The sequence below is a fragment of the Thamnophis elegans genome, chromosome Z, assembly GCF_009769535.1.
Source record: "Thamnophis elegans isolate rThaEle1 chromosome Z, rThaEle1.pri, whole genome shotgun sequence".
NCBI classification, from domain to species: domain Eukaryota; kingdom Metazoa; phylum Chordata; class Lepidosauria; order Squamata; family Colubridae; genus Thamnophis; species Thamnophis elegans.
The window spans coordinates 102,734,537-102,750,941 of NC_045558.1; the positions used below are offsets into that span (position 1 = coordinate 102,734,537).

General features: G+C 37.2%; 1 protein-coding gene across 4 annotated transcripts in view; it reads right to left on the reverse strand.

Moving 5' to 3' along the window:
* Window positions 1–1,297: 1,297 nt before the first annotated feature.
* The window catches only part of TTLL6 (tubulin tyrosine ligase like 6), a 49,334-nt gene continuing 34,226 nt past the window's right edge, over window positions 1,298–16,405 (reverse strand). For 3 of the 4 annotated variants that reach the window (XM_032238080.1, XM_032238081.1, XM_032238079.1), the window contains 5 exons: window positions 15,667–15,820; window positions 5,611–5,907; window positions 4,514–4,874; window positions 2,909–3,121; window positions 1,298–1,639 (listed from right to left, as the gene is read on the reverse strand). In XM_032238080.1, coding sequence (XP_032093971.1) covers window positions 2,910–3,121; window positions 4,514–4,874; window positions 5,611–5,907; window positions 15,667–15,820 — 1,024 coding nt within the window. In that variant the 3' untranslated portion in view covers window positions 1,298–1,639; window position 2,909. The remainder of the gene's footprint in view (window positions 1,640–2,908; window positions 3,122–4,513; window positions 4,875–5,610; window positions 5,908–15,666; window positions 15,821–16,405) is intronic. The other variant, XM_032238078.1, reaches the window with a different exon arrangement.

Genomic DNA, 16,405 nt, shown 5'->3' on the forward strand with positions numbered 1-16,405 from the left:
TAGGATGTTTCATTGTCTAAAGAGGATATCTAACTACTACACCAGAAAGAATATGGATAATTTTATAGGATAAACTTTGTCACCTGGGTATTCATAGGATGCCGATGTCAACGTCTAAAGCAGTTTCATGACTATTATCAACTTTAGAAGGGAGGAGTATTCCATGCATACCTTCGGTCTCATATTTCTACAATCTAGTTGGAGAATATGATTTATGACACAGGACAGAAGAGGGGAGTTTGGAGGGTAAAGTTCAAACGCAATTAAGTGAAAGTCAGTTTAGGCTCCACAGAAGTAATGCTAAGATGTTGATCCTAATAAGTGAAGGGGTTTTGTTTGAACTCTGTCTCGAGGCTCGTAAATTAATTAGGTCATCTCTTGGGAACTTCACAGCCAATTAAAGTTCTAGAAATTTTTTTTTAAAGAACAAAAAAGATGACAAAAAAATTAGCTCTGGGTCTTTATTTGAAGGAATTAAGAATTAAGATAGTTAAAGGTATAGGCAGGAATATAGGGTTGGCTTATTTGATCAAGGTTAAGATAGATATCATAGCTGATATCCTTTATTGGGCTTTTGTTGATAAGAAACAAATGATGAGGATTTTGTATTTTGTTTTTAGTTAAAAGATAAGATTTGGGGTGAACAGAGTATAATTTAAAAGATAGCAATAAATTACACTATTTAAACTGTACTTGAGTTAAAGGGGTACGTACTTTTTTGTTTTATTTTCACACTTTTTTCTTTTCTAATTCTTAAATTTTTTCAGTTTATGTAGTTTTTATTCCTTTTATTTGTAATCTTTAACAACATTGTTTTAAAAGTAAATAAATTTATTTGAAAAGAAAAAGAAAAAGCACATGCACCATAGCAAATGATGCAAAATCATACAGATTCAAGGTTTATTTCACTGAGAAACACAAAATCCCTTTAGCATATGAATCTTTGCCATTTTAAAAACTCTAGATCTATGAATTGTCACATAGTTCTTTCCCCTGATTTTTTTTAAAATGAAAAGCAGCTTTGGGAGCTGCAATAGAAAACAGAAGGCAGAATAGGAGAGTCCTGTATGTTTTCCTCAATAATAGAATGGGGAAATATTTGAATGAGTAGGTAACTGGAAGGGAATAGTTAAATAGTTAAATAGTTCAGTTTTCTACCGAAACCTCCAAGGCTTATTTTTTATTTAAAAATAAAATCAGGGATAACCTCTCACTATATGTTGGATCAAGTCCAGTCCTTAAGAGTCAGTCTGAGTCCACAGAGTAAGACAGAGGTACAGAAATACATGACTGGTAGTAATACAAAAGATCACATCTCTATATTTGAAACTCAATGCAGCATTCATTTTCTTAAAAATGTACAGAAGAGGACTTTTTCATTTAGAAAATTATAGATAACTACATATTTCTTCAAGAAACAGAAAAATCAGGACACTCTGCTATTTCAAGATCCACTTAGTCTAAAAAAAATGCGTTCATAGCTCAAATTTCATTAGCTGCATGGAATCTTCTTTCAATAGGATTATGCTTGGAAAATGTATAGTTGAATAGTTCAAATAGTTCTGGGTTCTCTTTAATAGAAAGTCATTTCTTCTAGGCTCCAATGCTATCCAGTGATTGCAAAGAATTCATTTAGACCCTGAAAGAAAAAGAAATTATATATTTAAGTATTTTAAAATATCCTATTTATTAATTAAATTTACTGTATATGTTTTGAAATTTGCACCATCAAAGTTGACACCATCCAGAGCATAGAAAAACTCAAAGTAGTAGTCCAAGCAGGAATATGTGGAGAGGCCTGTCAAGAGTTGAACATGGCTGAATGGATAACATCATCATCCTGAAGTTTGACAAACTCACAAAATTAAGCTTAACCTTTGTGATAACTATGGTTATTTGCACTAGTACTCTTGGGAAACTTTCTGAATATGCAGTGGCTGTTTGGATTTGATTATGTAGATCTAATCTGATTTTAGATCTACTTGCCCTAATTGTTAAAACCTGAGAATAGCCTCAATTCTAGTATTATAAAAGAATTCTTCCAAAGTACAATCCAAGGCATAGATACTTCATCATCCTAATGACCTCAATTTAATACAGACAATCCATGACCGTAATAGAGCCTAATCATTATGGTCATCATAAGTCATAATGATTGTAAAATGAGTTAGTCACATGACTGACACCTGATTTTACAACTTTTTTTGTGGCAGTTGTTAAGCAACCCAATGGTTTGTTATGGGTGTTGGTTTTTAGCAAAACTTTTGTAAAACACAGGACTGCAATATGATGTAAATGGCAATAAATGTGGCCATTTTGCCAAGTGGCCAAAGTGTGCTCACATCACTGGGGTTGGTGGGAGCCTGCCTGTCAGAACTTTGGATCCACATTGTAAGTCTCCTTTCTCAAGTAAGTTTGAGAAACTTAGTTCGTTGTAAGTCAAGGATTATCTGTAGTCAAAAAATCACAAGTTTCAGTTCTTTAGTACCTGAAAATGTTAAAATATATGGTATAGAGTTGTTGAAATTAGTGACAATGAAGTCAGAGCTGGACAAAATGTTTATTGTCTAGGACAGGGACCTGTGACCCTGTCTGGACTAGAATTTACTGCTGCCTTAATAATTAAATGCTGGAAGATGTAGTTTAATAACCCCTGGAAGAGCCTTTCCTCTTCTGCATGAGGGATAGAAGAAACAAATAAACATTGTTAAGTAGGTGAAGGTATGTTAACTCCAAAAAGTATGCCTTAATGCATACTTTTTAAAATCAATGCAACAGGGACAAAGCTTAAAGATTGATGTAGTGAGGTCCTCTTTCCTTAAACCTCCAGTCCCTCCCAATATGTGGAATGTTAAATTTCCATCACAGATTCCCAGGAAGCCATCCTTGTTACCTGCTCTTCCTTTACCTTAAGAATAAGGACTACTTCTCACTCTCTGGTCATTAGGTCTTGTGGTCTGGCTGTTCATCTGTGAGATCACCAGTAAATCTTGCAAGCTCTGTTGCTGAATCGTTGGCTTTTGCAGGCTGAAGTGAATATTATAGTATTTTGCTGGCTTCCTGCCAGAAACACATTTGCCACTTCTGGCCCCTACGATTTCTCTGGGAAGGGCAGCACTTTCTGTGTAACGTTATAAGAAAGGGGTAAAAAAGCAAATGTTGTGATAGATCATCTCCAGCAGGATGCCAACCCCACTTTTCTTGAATTCAAGCAAGTGTCAAGAAGTATGAACTGACAAAGAGATAAGTGGGGCTACTATTGCAAGCCCTGTAAAAGCATGTGAGCTCTCTGTTCTGCATGCTTCATCATTCAACTGCTAGGGGAAAGAATCAATATATCATACAGTGTTATTATTACTAATCTATCTCCTTCCCTTTCCTCCCTAGTGTCAGCTGTAAGATTGGCACTGGATTTGCCTCCTTAATCTCAGCACTGTTTCAAAGAAAAAGAGAATATATATCACTGCAAACAATAAATAAATAAAAACCTCACAAGCCTATGAGCCAAGCTCCTCCTTCTGCCTGCAAATACCACTGTGATAAGAAAGATTTGGAGCAACTTTCCGAAACCTACCAGATGCCATGCTATGGCTTTTATCATCTATTTATTTATTTAATTTATATGCTGCCTGTCAGTGAGAGTCTTGTCTGTCCATCCATCTCTCAGAGCCATTAAAATTGAAAAGTGATGGAAGCTGTTATCCATTGTAGAACATATGAATTGCCCAATTATGGAACCATGTTTTAAAAGCAGTTATCAATAATCTTTTCAGATAGCACACATCATCTTGTGATTTTGTGTGATGATGATGAGATCCCCAATAATACAATAAATTACAAATGGCTGAATCTCAAAGACATTGTCAGAATTTGCATAATTTCAGTTTTCTCGTCCCCAAATCTCAGGAAATCTTGTCCTCCCGTGGACATTCCATATTAGACTTTCAGAAATTGAATGCATCTTTAAACTTCAAAAATCTTAATTGTCTTTTGATTTTTTAGTTCATTTAGGCAATTCACTAAAATAGTGTGCAAGCAACTGGAAAAACTGTACTTGGGTTTTTAAAATAATGTAACATTTATTTTTCTGACAAAGGACAGGAAGCCTGCAAATCTAAGCCTCAATATGCTTTATATTTTATCTGAGCAATCCCTAATAAGGAATTAATTGATGGCCATAAGAAGAGACAAAAACACAATGCTCAAGTGATAACTATTTCTAGGGCCTTGAAACCAGGGAAAGTAAAGTTTGTTCTCTTAGAAGACTTCTGCAAACAAAAAAACCCACAGTATGAATTTGTCTTATGTCAAATCCCTTCTTGTGGACTAGGTGATATTGCTGAAGAACTTAACATATTTGATAACAATAGTTACAATTTAATCGGTATTATTCTCAAAGACCAAGAAAAAGCTTCTGTTTTAGGATCAGCATACAAATGATAAAATCAACCCCCCCCCTTTTTTTTACAGATCCAAAGTTGATTAATACAATAGCCAAGAAAATGGCTCTCACTTGCTCGATTGATGGGGTGTTGAGACCGGAGTTGACAGAGATGTTTTAATTGCTTCTCAGATGTTATGAAACTTTTGCTGAAAAATTCTGAAATAAAGAAAGATTTTCCCTTGCCATTCTCAGAAAAGTTCTTTCTCATTGCCTTGATTGCTGACTGTGATGGAACTGCTTTTTCTCCAACATACTGGAAAGACAATTCGTCAAATGGGTGGAAATTTTTAACAGCTGGAGTTTCACAGACACCCTTGTCTTTTGCAGTTTTGCTCCTCACATGATATTGGTTTGTTGCTGGAAAATGTTTGTCAGGATGACACGGGTTTTGTTTACTGCGTGCTTTTGTAAATTCACTTGGTGGTTGATGCTGGTAAGAAAGAGAAGGATGCTCAGGGATACATTTGCTTCATAACCTCATTGATAACCTAGCTGTTAAGAGACCCAGAGAATGTGCTAAATAAATATAGGCACACTTTTTGGGAGGTGGGTTCTCCAAAATATTTGGACATAACATCACAGTAAAGAAAAGATACAACATCACAGAATCAGCCCCACATTTTTGGCACTTCCCCCTTCCCTTGGGATGCATGTTGTATTTAAATAAAATAAGCATGTCAAATGGAATGAAGTCTTGATACATTATTTTATTATTATTATTTAAATCTAACCTTAAGGCAATCAATCTTGATGGTACAATCATGGGTGAAGAGATGCAAAGCAACAGCATGCCATCCTTTTTTTAAAAATTGTATGTAGTCCATAAGTTGTCCATGTTTATCTTAAACATATGTGACTAGACTAAGCTTTTACCTCAGTAATTAAATTAAGGTAACCTTACCAATTCTACTAAATATTTAATATTCATTCATTCCTGTAGATAGAGTTAACAAAAAAACAGACAGCCTAGAACCAAAGTAAAGTATAGTCCCCTTATATTTGATTTCCAACCTTTATTGCTTTTAAAACATGAAGCCAAGACAAGAAAAATATCCTGAACAATTTTTGGTTTAAAAGCTTGCTCTGTTTGTGTTGCCTGGTGTGGTATTGTGAGCTCAGAAACAGTGCTGCAATAATGCTGCAAAGCCTGTGGCTTTGTTACTTACTTTTGTTCCAATGTTCATCCTGGTTGCAGAATGGCGAATATTAGTGGTATTCCGCAGTTCTGGTCTGGAATTAAATTGTTCTGCAGTGCTGGATGAATTCTGCCAGGTCAAATCAGATACAGAGCTGTAAGGCCTCACTGGATGCTTTGCAGAAGGCTCTGGGTTATCTGTTTCAGGGCTGTTATGTGGGGAAATACTTGAAAATTCACAGATCACTTCTTTCTTGGGCTCTTGTTTATCCAGAAAATGTTCCAGCAGGAGGTCAGTCCCAGGTTCCGATTCTGAACAAAGCTGAGTCTGTGTAAAAAGGGAAAAATCAGCCCCAAACAATATTAAATTATGATAACGATGGTCAGTAAATTCAGAGCAACATATGTATATAGATCAATCCGGCTTAGGTTAGGTTGAATTTCATTGACTTTGACAATAAGCACACTGTATACATTAAAAAAACATCAAAAACTCATAAAATTATAACTTTTCAAAAATATTATGACTTAAGTGCTGAGTAAATTGCAAAGATGCAATTGTTTGCTTACACTCTGTAATCATTACTGTAAAAAAATAAAAGCTTGAACATTTTTAAAAAAAAGCTTGGTATATAACTTTAATTAGATTTAGAGGCTGAAAAATCTTTTTTTATATGTTTGTCACATGCATTTAAGCTATTTCTTCATTGCTTAAAAATCTATCTTGAATTCCAAGTTCAATTCCATACACTCACCAGGTCAGTACAAAAATCAAAAGTAGTGAAAACCCTAATTTTATTTGTTGAAGTTTCACTCTAGATAATCTGGTCAATGGTACAGATTGATGGACATGATACAATGATAAAGATTCAGGCACATCCAGAGCAGTGGTGGGTTGCAGGCAGTACGCCCTGGTACGGGCGTAATGGAGCCTGCCTGGAGCACTGGATACCGTTCCAGTACAGTGCTCTGGAGGGCCCGCCCACCCAAGCTCTTTAACGGTCTTTTAAGTCTTTGGCGCTTCTGCGCATGCGCATGGCACATACAGTGCCTGTGTGATGCTCCGCTGAGCAGCTGTAGCGTCACAGAGGCTTGCAGAAGCGCTAAGACGCATGTGTGTGCTGCGCATGTCCATGTGGATGCGGCCAGGCCCATTCCAACTGTACCGGTTGGGATGGGATCCGGAACCCACCACTGATCCGAAGGCCCACTTTTGCTCATTCTTGCAGGGGAAAAAACCAATAGTTGTTCAGAAGATTTCACTGACTGAAGGAAAAGCTTTACATGCTTAGCCTTTCATTACGAACTGCTTTTCTCTCTCTTGCTCTTGTTCTCAATCTCCTTTCCAATATCTTAACCTACTTCCCAAGCAGCTTTCCTACACACAGCTTTCCCTTCTTGTTAAAATATGTCAGAGAATCACATTGTTTCCCCGATTATCTTAATCTTTTCAACATATAATGAACTTCATCCCTGTTATGAATTGGCTAGATTGCATTCAAACAAAAGAGATCAAGTAGAGAACAGGTTAAAATAAATAAGCATACCCTAAAACCTAATATACCGCAAATAGAACATTTACCACATCTAATTTTAATGCTACTATTATTTTATTAATTTTATTAATGCTATTATATTTTATTTATTTTATGTCTAGAAGGCACTAATATAAAAGTGCAAGAAGGTGTGGAAGCTATGGAGATCATATAATTTTTGATTACAGATTGTATAATTTATATTCAAAGCCATTTATGAAACTCTTTGGCAAGCCTATAGGGTGGTATTTTGGGTCCTCATACTGTGGCCTCACCTCTTGCCCCTGGAATATAGCTTAATATTCTTACTGATATCATTTATCTTTTAAGTGCTATCGCATCTGGAATCATTCCCTTAGCATCAGTGTATGATAAAGAGATTAAGGTTCTCCTACCCAGCTATTTTTTGGAATAAAAAGATAAAAAATTACAATAAATCAGTAATTTATATTTTCCAGTGCTCATTACTTGCATTTTAATGGGTAAATTTAAAAGATGATTTGTTCTGATTTTCCAATTGAGTTATTAATCATTAAACCTGTTTATTTTGTTTATTTCCTGTGAGATTGGGTTATCTCCTAAGCGGAACAAAGGCTGATACCACTAATCATATACCTTGATATTCTAACATAAAACAGCTATTTTTAGCATTCCAAACTTAAAATAAAATATAATGGGCTGTTTCAAAACAATGATGATATGCGTTCTAACAGTTGCTGAAGAACCACTTTGTAGCTCATGATTATAACATGTCTCTCTACCTGGTAAATGCTGCTACAGGAAGAAAGGGTTTATATGGAAAAATTGCAATGTATTTTTGCTTTCTTTTACCACTACTGGTTCAGTTGAACCTGGCTGACTCGGGAGCAACCTACCTCTGATACAAACCCAGTGGCAAAATGTTCAAAATAATATCTGGTAAACGTCCTTACATATAGAAATGCTATATATTGATTGCCATGACTTTTTCTCCATCTTGCACAGTACACAGTACCAGATAAAAACCATAACAGACCAAAGTTATGCCTGATATCAGAGGTCAATATTTTTAGACAATACTGGTGATAAGTTAGGATGTATGGCTAATTGTAACTTTGGGGAAGTGTAATATAATGTAATGTAAAGAACAGAAATGAAATATGAAACAAATATATTACATTTTGCAAAATTAAAAGAAAGGGGAAAGTTGCATTAAAGATGACAATGAATTAGGTCTGATATTTTAGAGTGAAATTAATGTATACATACATAGACGAGAAAACAAAAGGCTAATCATCAATGAAAAGGATAACATATATGTCAGTAAGGTATTAGCTAATATCATTTAGAGTCCTGTGGGTGCACATGAAAATAGGAATTCATATAGTAATGAGAACTGCATGCTACTGCAGTGAATGAAAGAACCAGCATGAGTTTTGAGCTATGCAATACTCTGAATAAATGCAATATGTGGGAAACGTTATTCCTTATATGATATGATTAGATGAGTGGGAATTGAGGGCATTGAAAATCCCTCAAAAATATTATGTATGCTTTTTATTTTTTTATTTTCATAATAAATAACCACATGTATACTATTACATAACCAACATCATATTATATTATTAAATGTTGGTTATGTAATAGTATACATGTGGTTATTTGTTATGAAAATGAAAAAATAAAAAACTTTATATATAAATTGTATGTATGTATGTATGTATGTATGTATGTATGTATGTAATTTACTTACTATTTCAATTTATATAGATGCATATCTCATGTTGAATCTGGATGGCTTACAAATACCATATTTTACAGAGTATAAGATGCACCAAGGTTTTGAAGAGGCATTTTTTTTTAAAAAAAGTAAGTAGGTAGATAGAGGGATAGAGAGGGAAAGAAAGAGAGAGAAATACAATAGGTAGGTAGGGAAAGAGAGAGTAGTTAGGTAGGTAGGTAGATAAAGGGATAGAGAGAGAAAAATAGAGAGAGATAGAGAGAGAGTGTGTGAGGGTAGGTAGGTAGAGGGATAGAGAGAGAGAAATAGAAAGAGATAGAGAGAAATACATAGGTAGGTAGGAAGAAAGAGAGAGAGAGTTAGGTAGGTTGGTAGGTAGAGGGATAGAGAGAGAGAAATAGAGAGAGAAATACAGTAAATAGATAGGGAGAGAGAATAGGTAGGTAGGTAGATAAAGAGAAAGAGAGAAATACAGTAGGTAGGTAGGGAGAGACAGCGTGTGTGTAGATAGGTAGGTAGAGGGATAAAGAGAGAGAGAAATACAGTAGATAGTAGATAGGGAGAGAGAGTAGTTAGTTAGTTAGTTAGTTAGTTAGTTAGTTAGTTAGTTAGGTAGGTAGGTAGGAAGGTAGGTAGGTAGGTAGAAATACAGTAGATAGTAGGTAGGTAGATAGTAGGTGGGGAGAGAGAGTAGTTAGGTAGGTAGAGAAAGGGATAGAGAGAGAGAAAAATAGAGATAGAGAAATATAGTTGATAGGTAGGGAGAGAGAGAGTAGTTAGGTAGGTAGTTAGATAAAAGGATAGAGAAAGAAATAGAGAGAGATAGAGAAATACAGTAGGTAGGTAGGGAGAGAGTATGTGTGTAGGTAGATAGGTAGATAGGTAGGTAGGTAGAGGGATAGAGAGAGAGAAATAGAGATAGAGAGAAATACAGTAAATAGGTAGGTGTTTCTGCTGGCACAGCACTTGATCAATGTAATCCTCATCAATCAGTTAACGAACTTTCCAAAAGGGAAAAAAAAGTTTTTGCACTCTGCAAACCTCCCCAAAACAGCCCGTTTTTCACGAAAACGGCCCATTTCTTTTTCAAAAAAAGCCATGAATAGCCTTGGGGGGGGGGGGCTTGCAAAATGCTCTGGGGGGGTAGGGGGCAAAAACGAGCAAAAAAACAGCCTGTTTTTTTGCAAAAACGGGTGCATTTTTTGTCAAAAAAATGCATGCATAGCCTTTGGAGGCTTATAGAGTGCTGCTGGAGGTGCTCTCCCCAGCCCCCGGGAGCTCTCTGAAAGCCTCCATAAGGATATGCACAGCCATTTTGGTGAAGGGGCGTGGCTTTGGGAGGCAAAAATGCTGTATTCGAAGTATAAAACGCACCCAGATTTTCAGGCCTTTTTGAGGAAAAAAGGTGCGTCTTATACTCCAAAATATGGTAATTAAGATAGTGTAGAATAATCAGACAATATAAAAATATAAAATAATACAAAAACATTATAAAATGCATATAGTTCACAGCTGAAGTAATCACATCTACCAATAAAACCACTATGCAGGGCTCTACCACATTCATGAATATCCATACCTATTAGTTACGCCATGTTTTCAGGGTCTTTTGTAAGGCTAACAGGGTCAGGCCAATCTGATCCCTGGGGAGACGATGTTTCACAGGGTGGATGTTTCACTTTTGCTGCAACTGCTTTGGAGCTTGTGGGGGAGGAACATCAACCCATCTGCACTTTCTCAGCTGATTCCAACCTGGTGTTCAAGGTCGCAAAACCCCGAAGACAACCTCTTCTGACCATCACTTCTTGGAGTTTTTCAAAACACTTTTGTAACATTTCATTGGCTTTAGATGGACACGGGGGTTGAAGGGAATAGTTAGCCTACTGCTTTGTGCATGAATTCAGACTCCACCTGACTTTTCTGCAATCACTACCTCTCAGTACTGAAAAGCAAACTGCTTCAAGAGTTTCTTGAGGCAGGTGTCAACTCTGAAGCAAATCTGTCTGGGGCCATTTTCGAAGCTTCAGGGTTGCCACAATGTGAAGCAGGGATAGGGAGGGGGAACACAGTTAGATGGGGTTTTGTAGCCAAAACAAAATAGTTTCCTCTCGGAACCAAGGGCATTCCAACAGGTGACTGGAGAAAGGAGGCGTGAAGTAACCAGGCAACTTGATTGGACAATGTGACTGATTGTTTGGGAGAAGGGGGAACTTATACTTTTTAATCAGGTGGAAACCACAGGAACTTTCAGAATCAGTTTTCACCAGTTTGTGCCAATATGATGTTTCCAATAAAACTTTTCTTTGATGTATCTGCTTGCCTTGGAGTTCTGCTTTCTATTACTGGAACCATGACAGCAGATCCTTACATTAAGCGGGATCTCCTAGGCTAGCAGCTTCCTCCACCCATCCAGCAGAGTTCGTGCCTGGCTGAAGTTTGGCTGAAGCTTCACCCCAGCATTCAGCTTCTTCTTGATCGGTGCCTTATGTTGACCATTGTTTGCATGGTCCCCATGGTAGGGCAGGTGCCTTTCCGGGTTGACTAGTTTGTAGACTCTGCCTAATGTAAGGACCTGCCTCAGCTACCTTCTCAAGTAAATAAAAAGTGAAAGCATGCAAAACATTCCTCCACTGAGCCTCCCACTCCCGCTTTCAAAATGGCAGTGTTCCAACAGGGGCCTGATAGTGGATGTCAAAGCAGAAAAGTCTCTTCCCTGGTACTACCAATCAACAGCTCTGAGTGATGGGATCTGGAGCCTGCCCCTCGTACCAAATCCAATGGGATGGGTAGGTAGGACTGAAAAGAGGTAGTCCCTCAAATAATCTGGTTCTGTGCCGTGTAAACATACCTTAAACTATATAATAGAGGGAACAAGCATAAAACAAGTATCAAAGTTCAAATATCTAGGAACGTTTAGTGAAGATGGTAAAATGGATCTTTGTAAGATTAACATATACTGCAGTAAGGCAAACCAAATACTGGGATAGCTAGCTCCACTCCTACAACCTAAGGCAATACAGATCAATACAAAGAAGCATCTCATACAAACATATTCATCTCCTATGTTACCAGTGCCAAATATTAGTATTTACAATAAAACAAAAATGAATGACAGTCGTCATGGAAATAAGATGTTTTAAGAAAGTTGCTAAAGCAACTAAAAGAGATAAAATCAGAAATGAGATCGTAAGAGAAAGAATTGGCATAGAGCCAATCTTAAAAGTACAACAAAAACAGCAAGTAAAGTGGTCTGTTCATCTGGAGTGGATGTCCTGGGATTCCAGGTATATTCAAAAAAGGGGAGGTCAAAGAACACGAGGCAGACCCAAAAGAATATAGAGGGGCAACATCAAAGACATTATAATAGCATCAAATTACAATAGTTGAGGCCGCCAAAAGAGCCAGAACCAGAACTTTGTATCTCCCTCAACATCCAAAGTAGTAAAAGAGGAAGTAAAGAAGAAAAATGATCCTAGCAAAAAAACCCAAGTTATGCTTCTCTTCAGCTGAAATTGGTGGAGCTTAAATGTGATTTCTATAATATGTACAAAATGTGACTGGGCCATTCAGGGACTCCAGAATGAAGGAGAATAGAGATGTTTTACGAGTATCTGCTGTACTTCAAATACAGCATGTAGTTTAAAGATCAGTATTTACCTTAATAATTATTTTATGCAGAACCATAAAAGCTGTGTGGAGAAATGCTAATTGGAAGAAGGGAAAAACAGATGGTATAATTATCAACTGAAAAAGATCTTGGATGAGAGAAAAATAACAATATTTAAAAGATTGTTTCAAAAAAAGGAAGATGAGAAAATATATTTTACAATGTTTATAGAGATAAAAATCTACTGTATTTTTCAGAGTATAAAACGCACCTTTTTCAATCAAAAAAAGAGTGAAAATCTGGGTGCATCTTATACACTGAATACAGCATTTTTGGCCTCCTGAAGCCCCGCCTCCTTCACCAAAATGGCTGTGCATAGCCTTTAAGAGGTCTGCAAAGTACTCCTGGGGGCTGGGGGGGGGGAAATGAGCAAAAAATGGGCCATTTTTGCTTGTTTTTGCCCCCCTCCCAGGAGCACTCTATAAGCCTCCTAAAGGCTATGCATGCTCTTTTTTTGACAAAAAATGGGCCCGTTTTATGCTAGTTTTTGCCCTCCTCTAGCCCCCAGGAGCACTTTATAAGCCTCCTAAGGGCCATGCATGCCCTCTTTTGACAAAAAGTGGGCCCATTTTTGTGAAAAATGGGCTGTTTTTGGGAGGTCTGCAGAGTGCAAAAACTTTTTTAAAAAATTTGCCTCTTCAAAATCTTGGTACGTCTTATACTCCGGTGCGTGTTATACTCTGAAAAATACGTATTTTTAAATCTTTAATGTACAATTGTGGATTGAGAACCAACATGACAAGCATTAATTTGAAAATTACTGTTAACAAATATCAAGATAGTTACGTTTCCAGAGAAAAGTGAATTATTTCAAGTAATAAATAAACGTAGAAAAAATAGACCAAGTAGATGAATCTGTATATTTTGGTAGAATGTTTGGGAAAGACAGACAAATAGATGGAGAATTTTTAAGATGTACAAATCCTTATGGTATGTTGCAAAAATAAATGATGAAACAGACACAAATATCTGTGTACTATATAAAATGTACCGCATTTTTAGAGTATAAGATGCACCGGAGTATAAGACGCACCAAGGTTTTGAAGGGGCAAATTTTTAAAAAAGTAAGTATGTGGATAGAGGGATAGAGGGGGAGAGAAAGAGAGAGAAATACAGTAGGTGGTAGGGAGAGAGAGAGAGAAATTAGGTAGTTAGGTAGATAAAGGGGGAGAGAGAGAGAGAGAGGGAAAGAGAGAGAGGGAAATAGAGAGATAGAGAAATACAGTAGATAGGGAGTGAGGGAGTGAGTGTGTAGATAGGTAGGTAGGTAGAGTGATAGAGAGAGAAAGAGAGAGAGGGAGAGAGACAGAGAGAGACAGAGAAATACAGTAGATAGGTAGTGAGATAGAGAGAGTAGGTAGGTATGTAGATGGGGAGAGAGAGAGAAATGCAGTAGATAGGTAGGGAGAGACAGAGGTAGGTAGGTAGGTAGGTAGATAGGTAGAGGGCTAGAGAGAGAGAAAAATACAGTAGGTAGGTAGGGAGAGAGAGAAAGAGTAGGCAGGTAGGGAGATGTTTCCAGGTGTATTTATCCATGTGCTAGAGAAGGAAATTGCTAACAATCTGCAGCACCTAAGACTTTGTTTCTGCTGGCACAGCACTTGATCAATCTAATTCTCATCAATCAGTTAAAGAGCTTTCAGAAAGGGGAAAAAGTTTTTGCACTCTGCAAACCTCTGAGAATGTTAATACTGCTGTCTTCTTTTCCTGGGAGTGTGATAACTAATCTGTAATGGCTTTTTAAAAGAGAAGAAGACTGGGAACTCATATGAGCAACCTAATTGGGGCTGGCAGAGACTTGTTGCCACCTGAACTTCCAACACTGCAAGACATTCTCAAATATGGGCTACTATTAAGAGAACAAAATAATGATGATGCTAGAAATTACCCAACAGCCCATTTTGCAAGAGGCATATATCCAAAAGTGGTTCAAAAGTGGGAATGAGAAAACAGTTCTTTTGTCAACCCTGTTGTAAATTCAAAAATGACAATCTTGAACAAGAGAGCTAGTATCAAGCCAGAACATATCTCTGGGTAGAGAAAAGCTAGATATCAAAGAGACTTTCAATGTGAAACTTGACAAATTGTTTGATACCCTCACTTGCAAGTATCAAATTGTTCTGTGTGTTGAATTTGGCTGTCCTGCTGGTTGCCCTAAAAGGACGAAGATACTATTGAAGATACTATTGCTTCTGTTAAAAGGAAGGAACTTGCTTTTTGTTAAAAGAGACAAGGCTGGTTCTTTAGGATTGCACCAGATTGGTTTTCCAGATATGCCCAAGCAGAAATCACTAATCAAAAGGAAAAAGCGGCAAGATGATGAGAGAGAAAGGCTCGTTGAAAGTAACCAGAGAAGTATTTCAGATATTTCAATACTTTCAAATGAAGTAATTATCTCTTATGATGAAAATGAAGGACAGGTGATTGATGGTGAAAATGAAGAGCAAAGTAATGGAAGTTATGAAGAGGCCTTAGACCTTTTTCTAAAGGTGTGCCAAAACTGTGTGCACGCACGCTATCATGCACACTTGCTCACCCACCTGCGCATGCCCAAGTGACCCCCCATCTGCACATGCATGAGCGACCCTTGCACTGGGGGGGGGGGGAAAGAGATTTTTGGAGGCCAAAAAAGGCTTTAGGAAAGCCTCTGGATCCTGGGGAGGGCGATAAACAGGCCCAATGAGCCAACCTGAAGTTTGTTCCTGAACTTCCAATTGACCAGTTGGGCCTGTTTTTCACCCTCTCTAGGCTCCAGAGGCTTTCCTGAAGCCTGGAGAGAGCGAAAAATGGCCCAACAGCCCAAACAAAAGTTTGGGAACTGAGGGCTGCCATGCTGGCAAATATGGCTCTGCGTGACATAGGTTCACCAACACCGCCTTAAGCCTAATACAGGTTGAAGTAAGCCCTCTATTTCAAAAGAAAAGATAGAATACTAAGGATTGGAAATAACAAATGTCACTATGCAGAGTGTAAGCTATAGTGTTGGTCTACATGCCACTGCTGCCATTACCACAGCCGTCCCCATAAATGTTGGCATGCCCATTGAAGAACAAAATTTGTTTATTAAAAATTAAATCACAAAATTAAAGCCTTTTTGCTTTCTCATTTACCAGAGATTCATGTGCAAAAAAAAAATCAGCTAAAATGTTTCTCTACTATTCATACCTGGACAGAATCTGGTAGTATAGTTGATCTATTTACCGTCTTTGGCCTAGGAATCTTTGTTTTTTCTCCACTGGACTCTCCTGGGAATTCAGCCTTCTTTTCTTTCAATGTAAGTTTTTGTTCTTGTTTGAGACGCAGTTCCTGCAGCTGATGCCTATTTATATCAATTAATCAAAATGTTATATAACAATTACTCTAGGAAGACTCAATGCCAAACACTGTTGACTGTCAATTTATGATAATTCATCTGTCTACTGGTGGCTTTTCAAACATCCAAAGCAGGCCATGGTGCTCAGAATCAGGATAAGCCTATTATCAGAGATCAGCAGATTTCCTTTATTAATGCAATGTTGGGTAAATATTTGCAAATACTTTGCAAGAAATCAGGTAATGTATTATAAATGGTTTGTAAAATAAGCAGGCAAAGTTAGAAATTCCAGCAGTTGGAATGATCGACAAGAAGGCAAATGGATCTATGACTTTAACTGGAAGCAGCTCTCAACCTCACTTAGACTGATGTTTAACATGTCAGGATATATTGAATAAAGTATATGTAGAATATGCTGTCCTTTATAATCAGACTTTATGCACCAAGAGAAAACATTTGCAGAGTAGTACTATATGCCTTGGTCTGGAAGACAAAAAGATAAAAACTGGAAGGCAATGGAAACAGAATCAGTTTGCAGTTGTGATTTTTGTTTTGTAGTGCATGATATACAATATATTACCAAAAGTATTT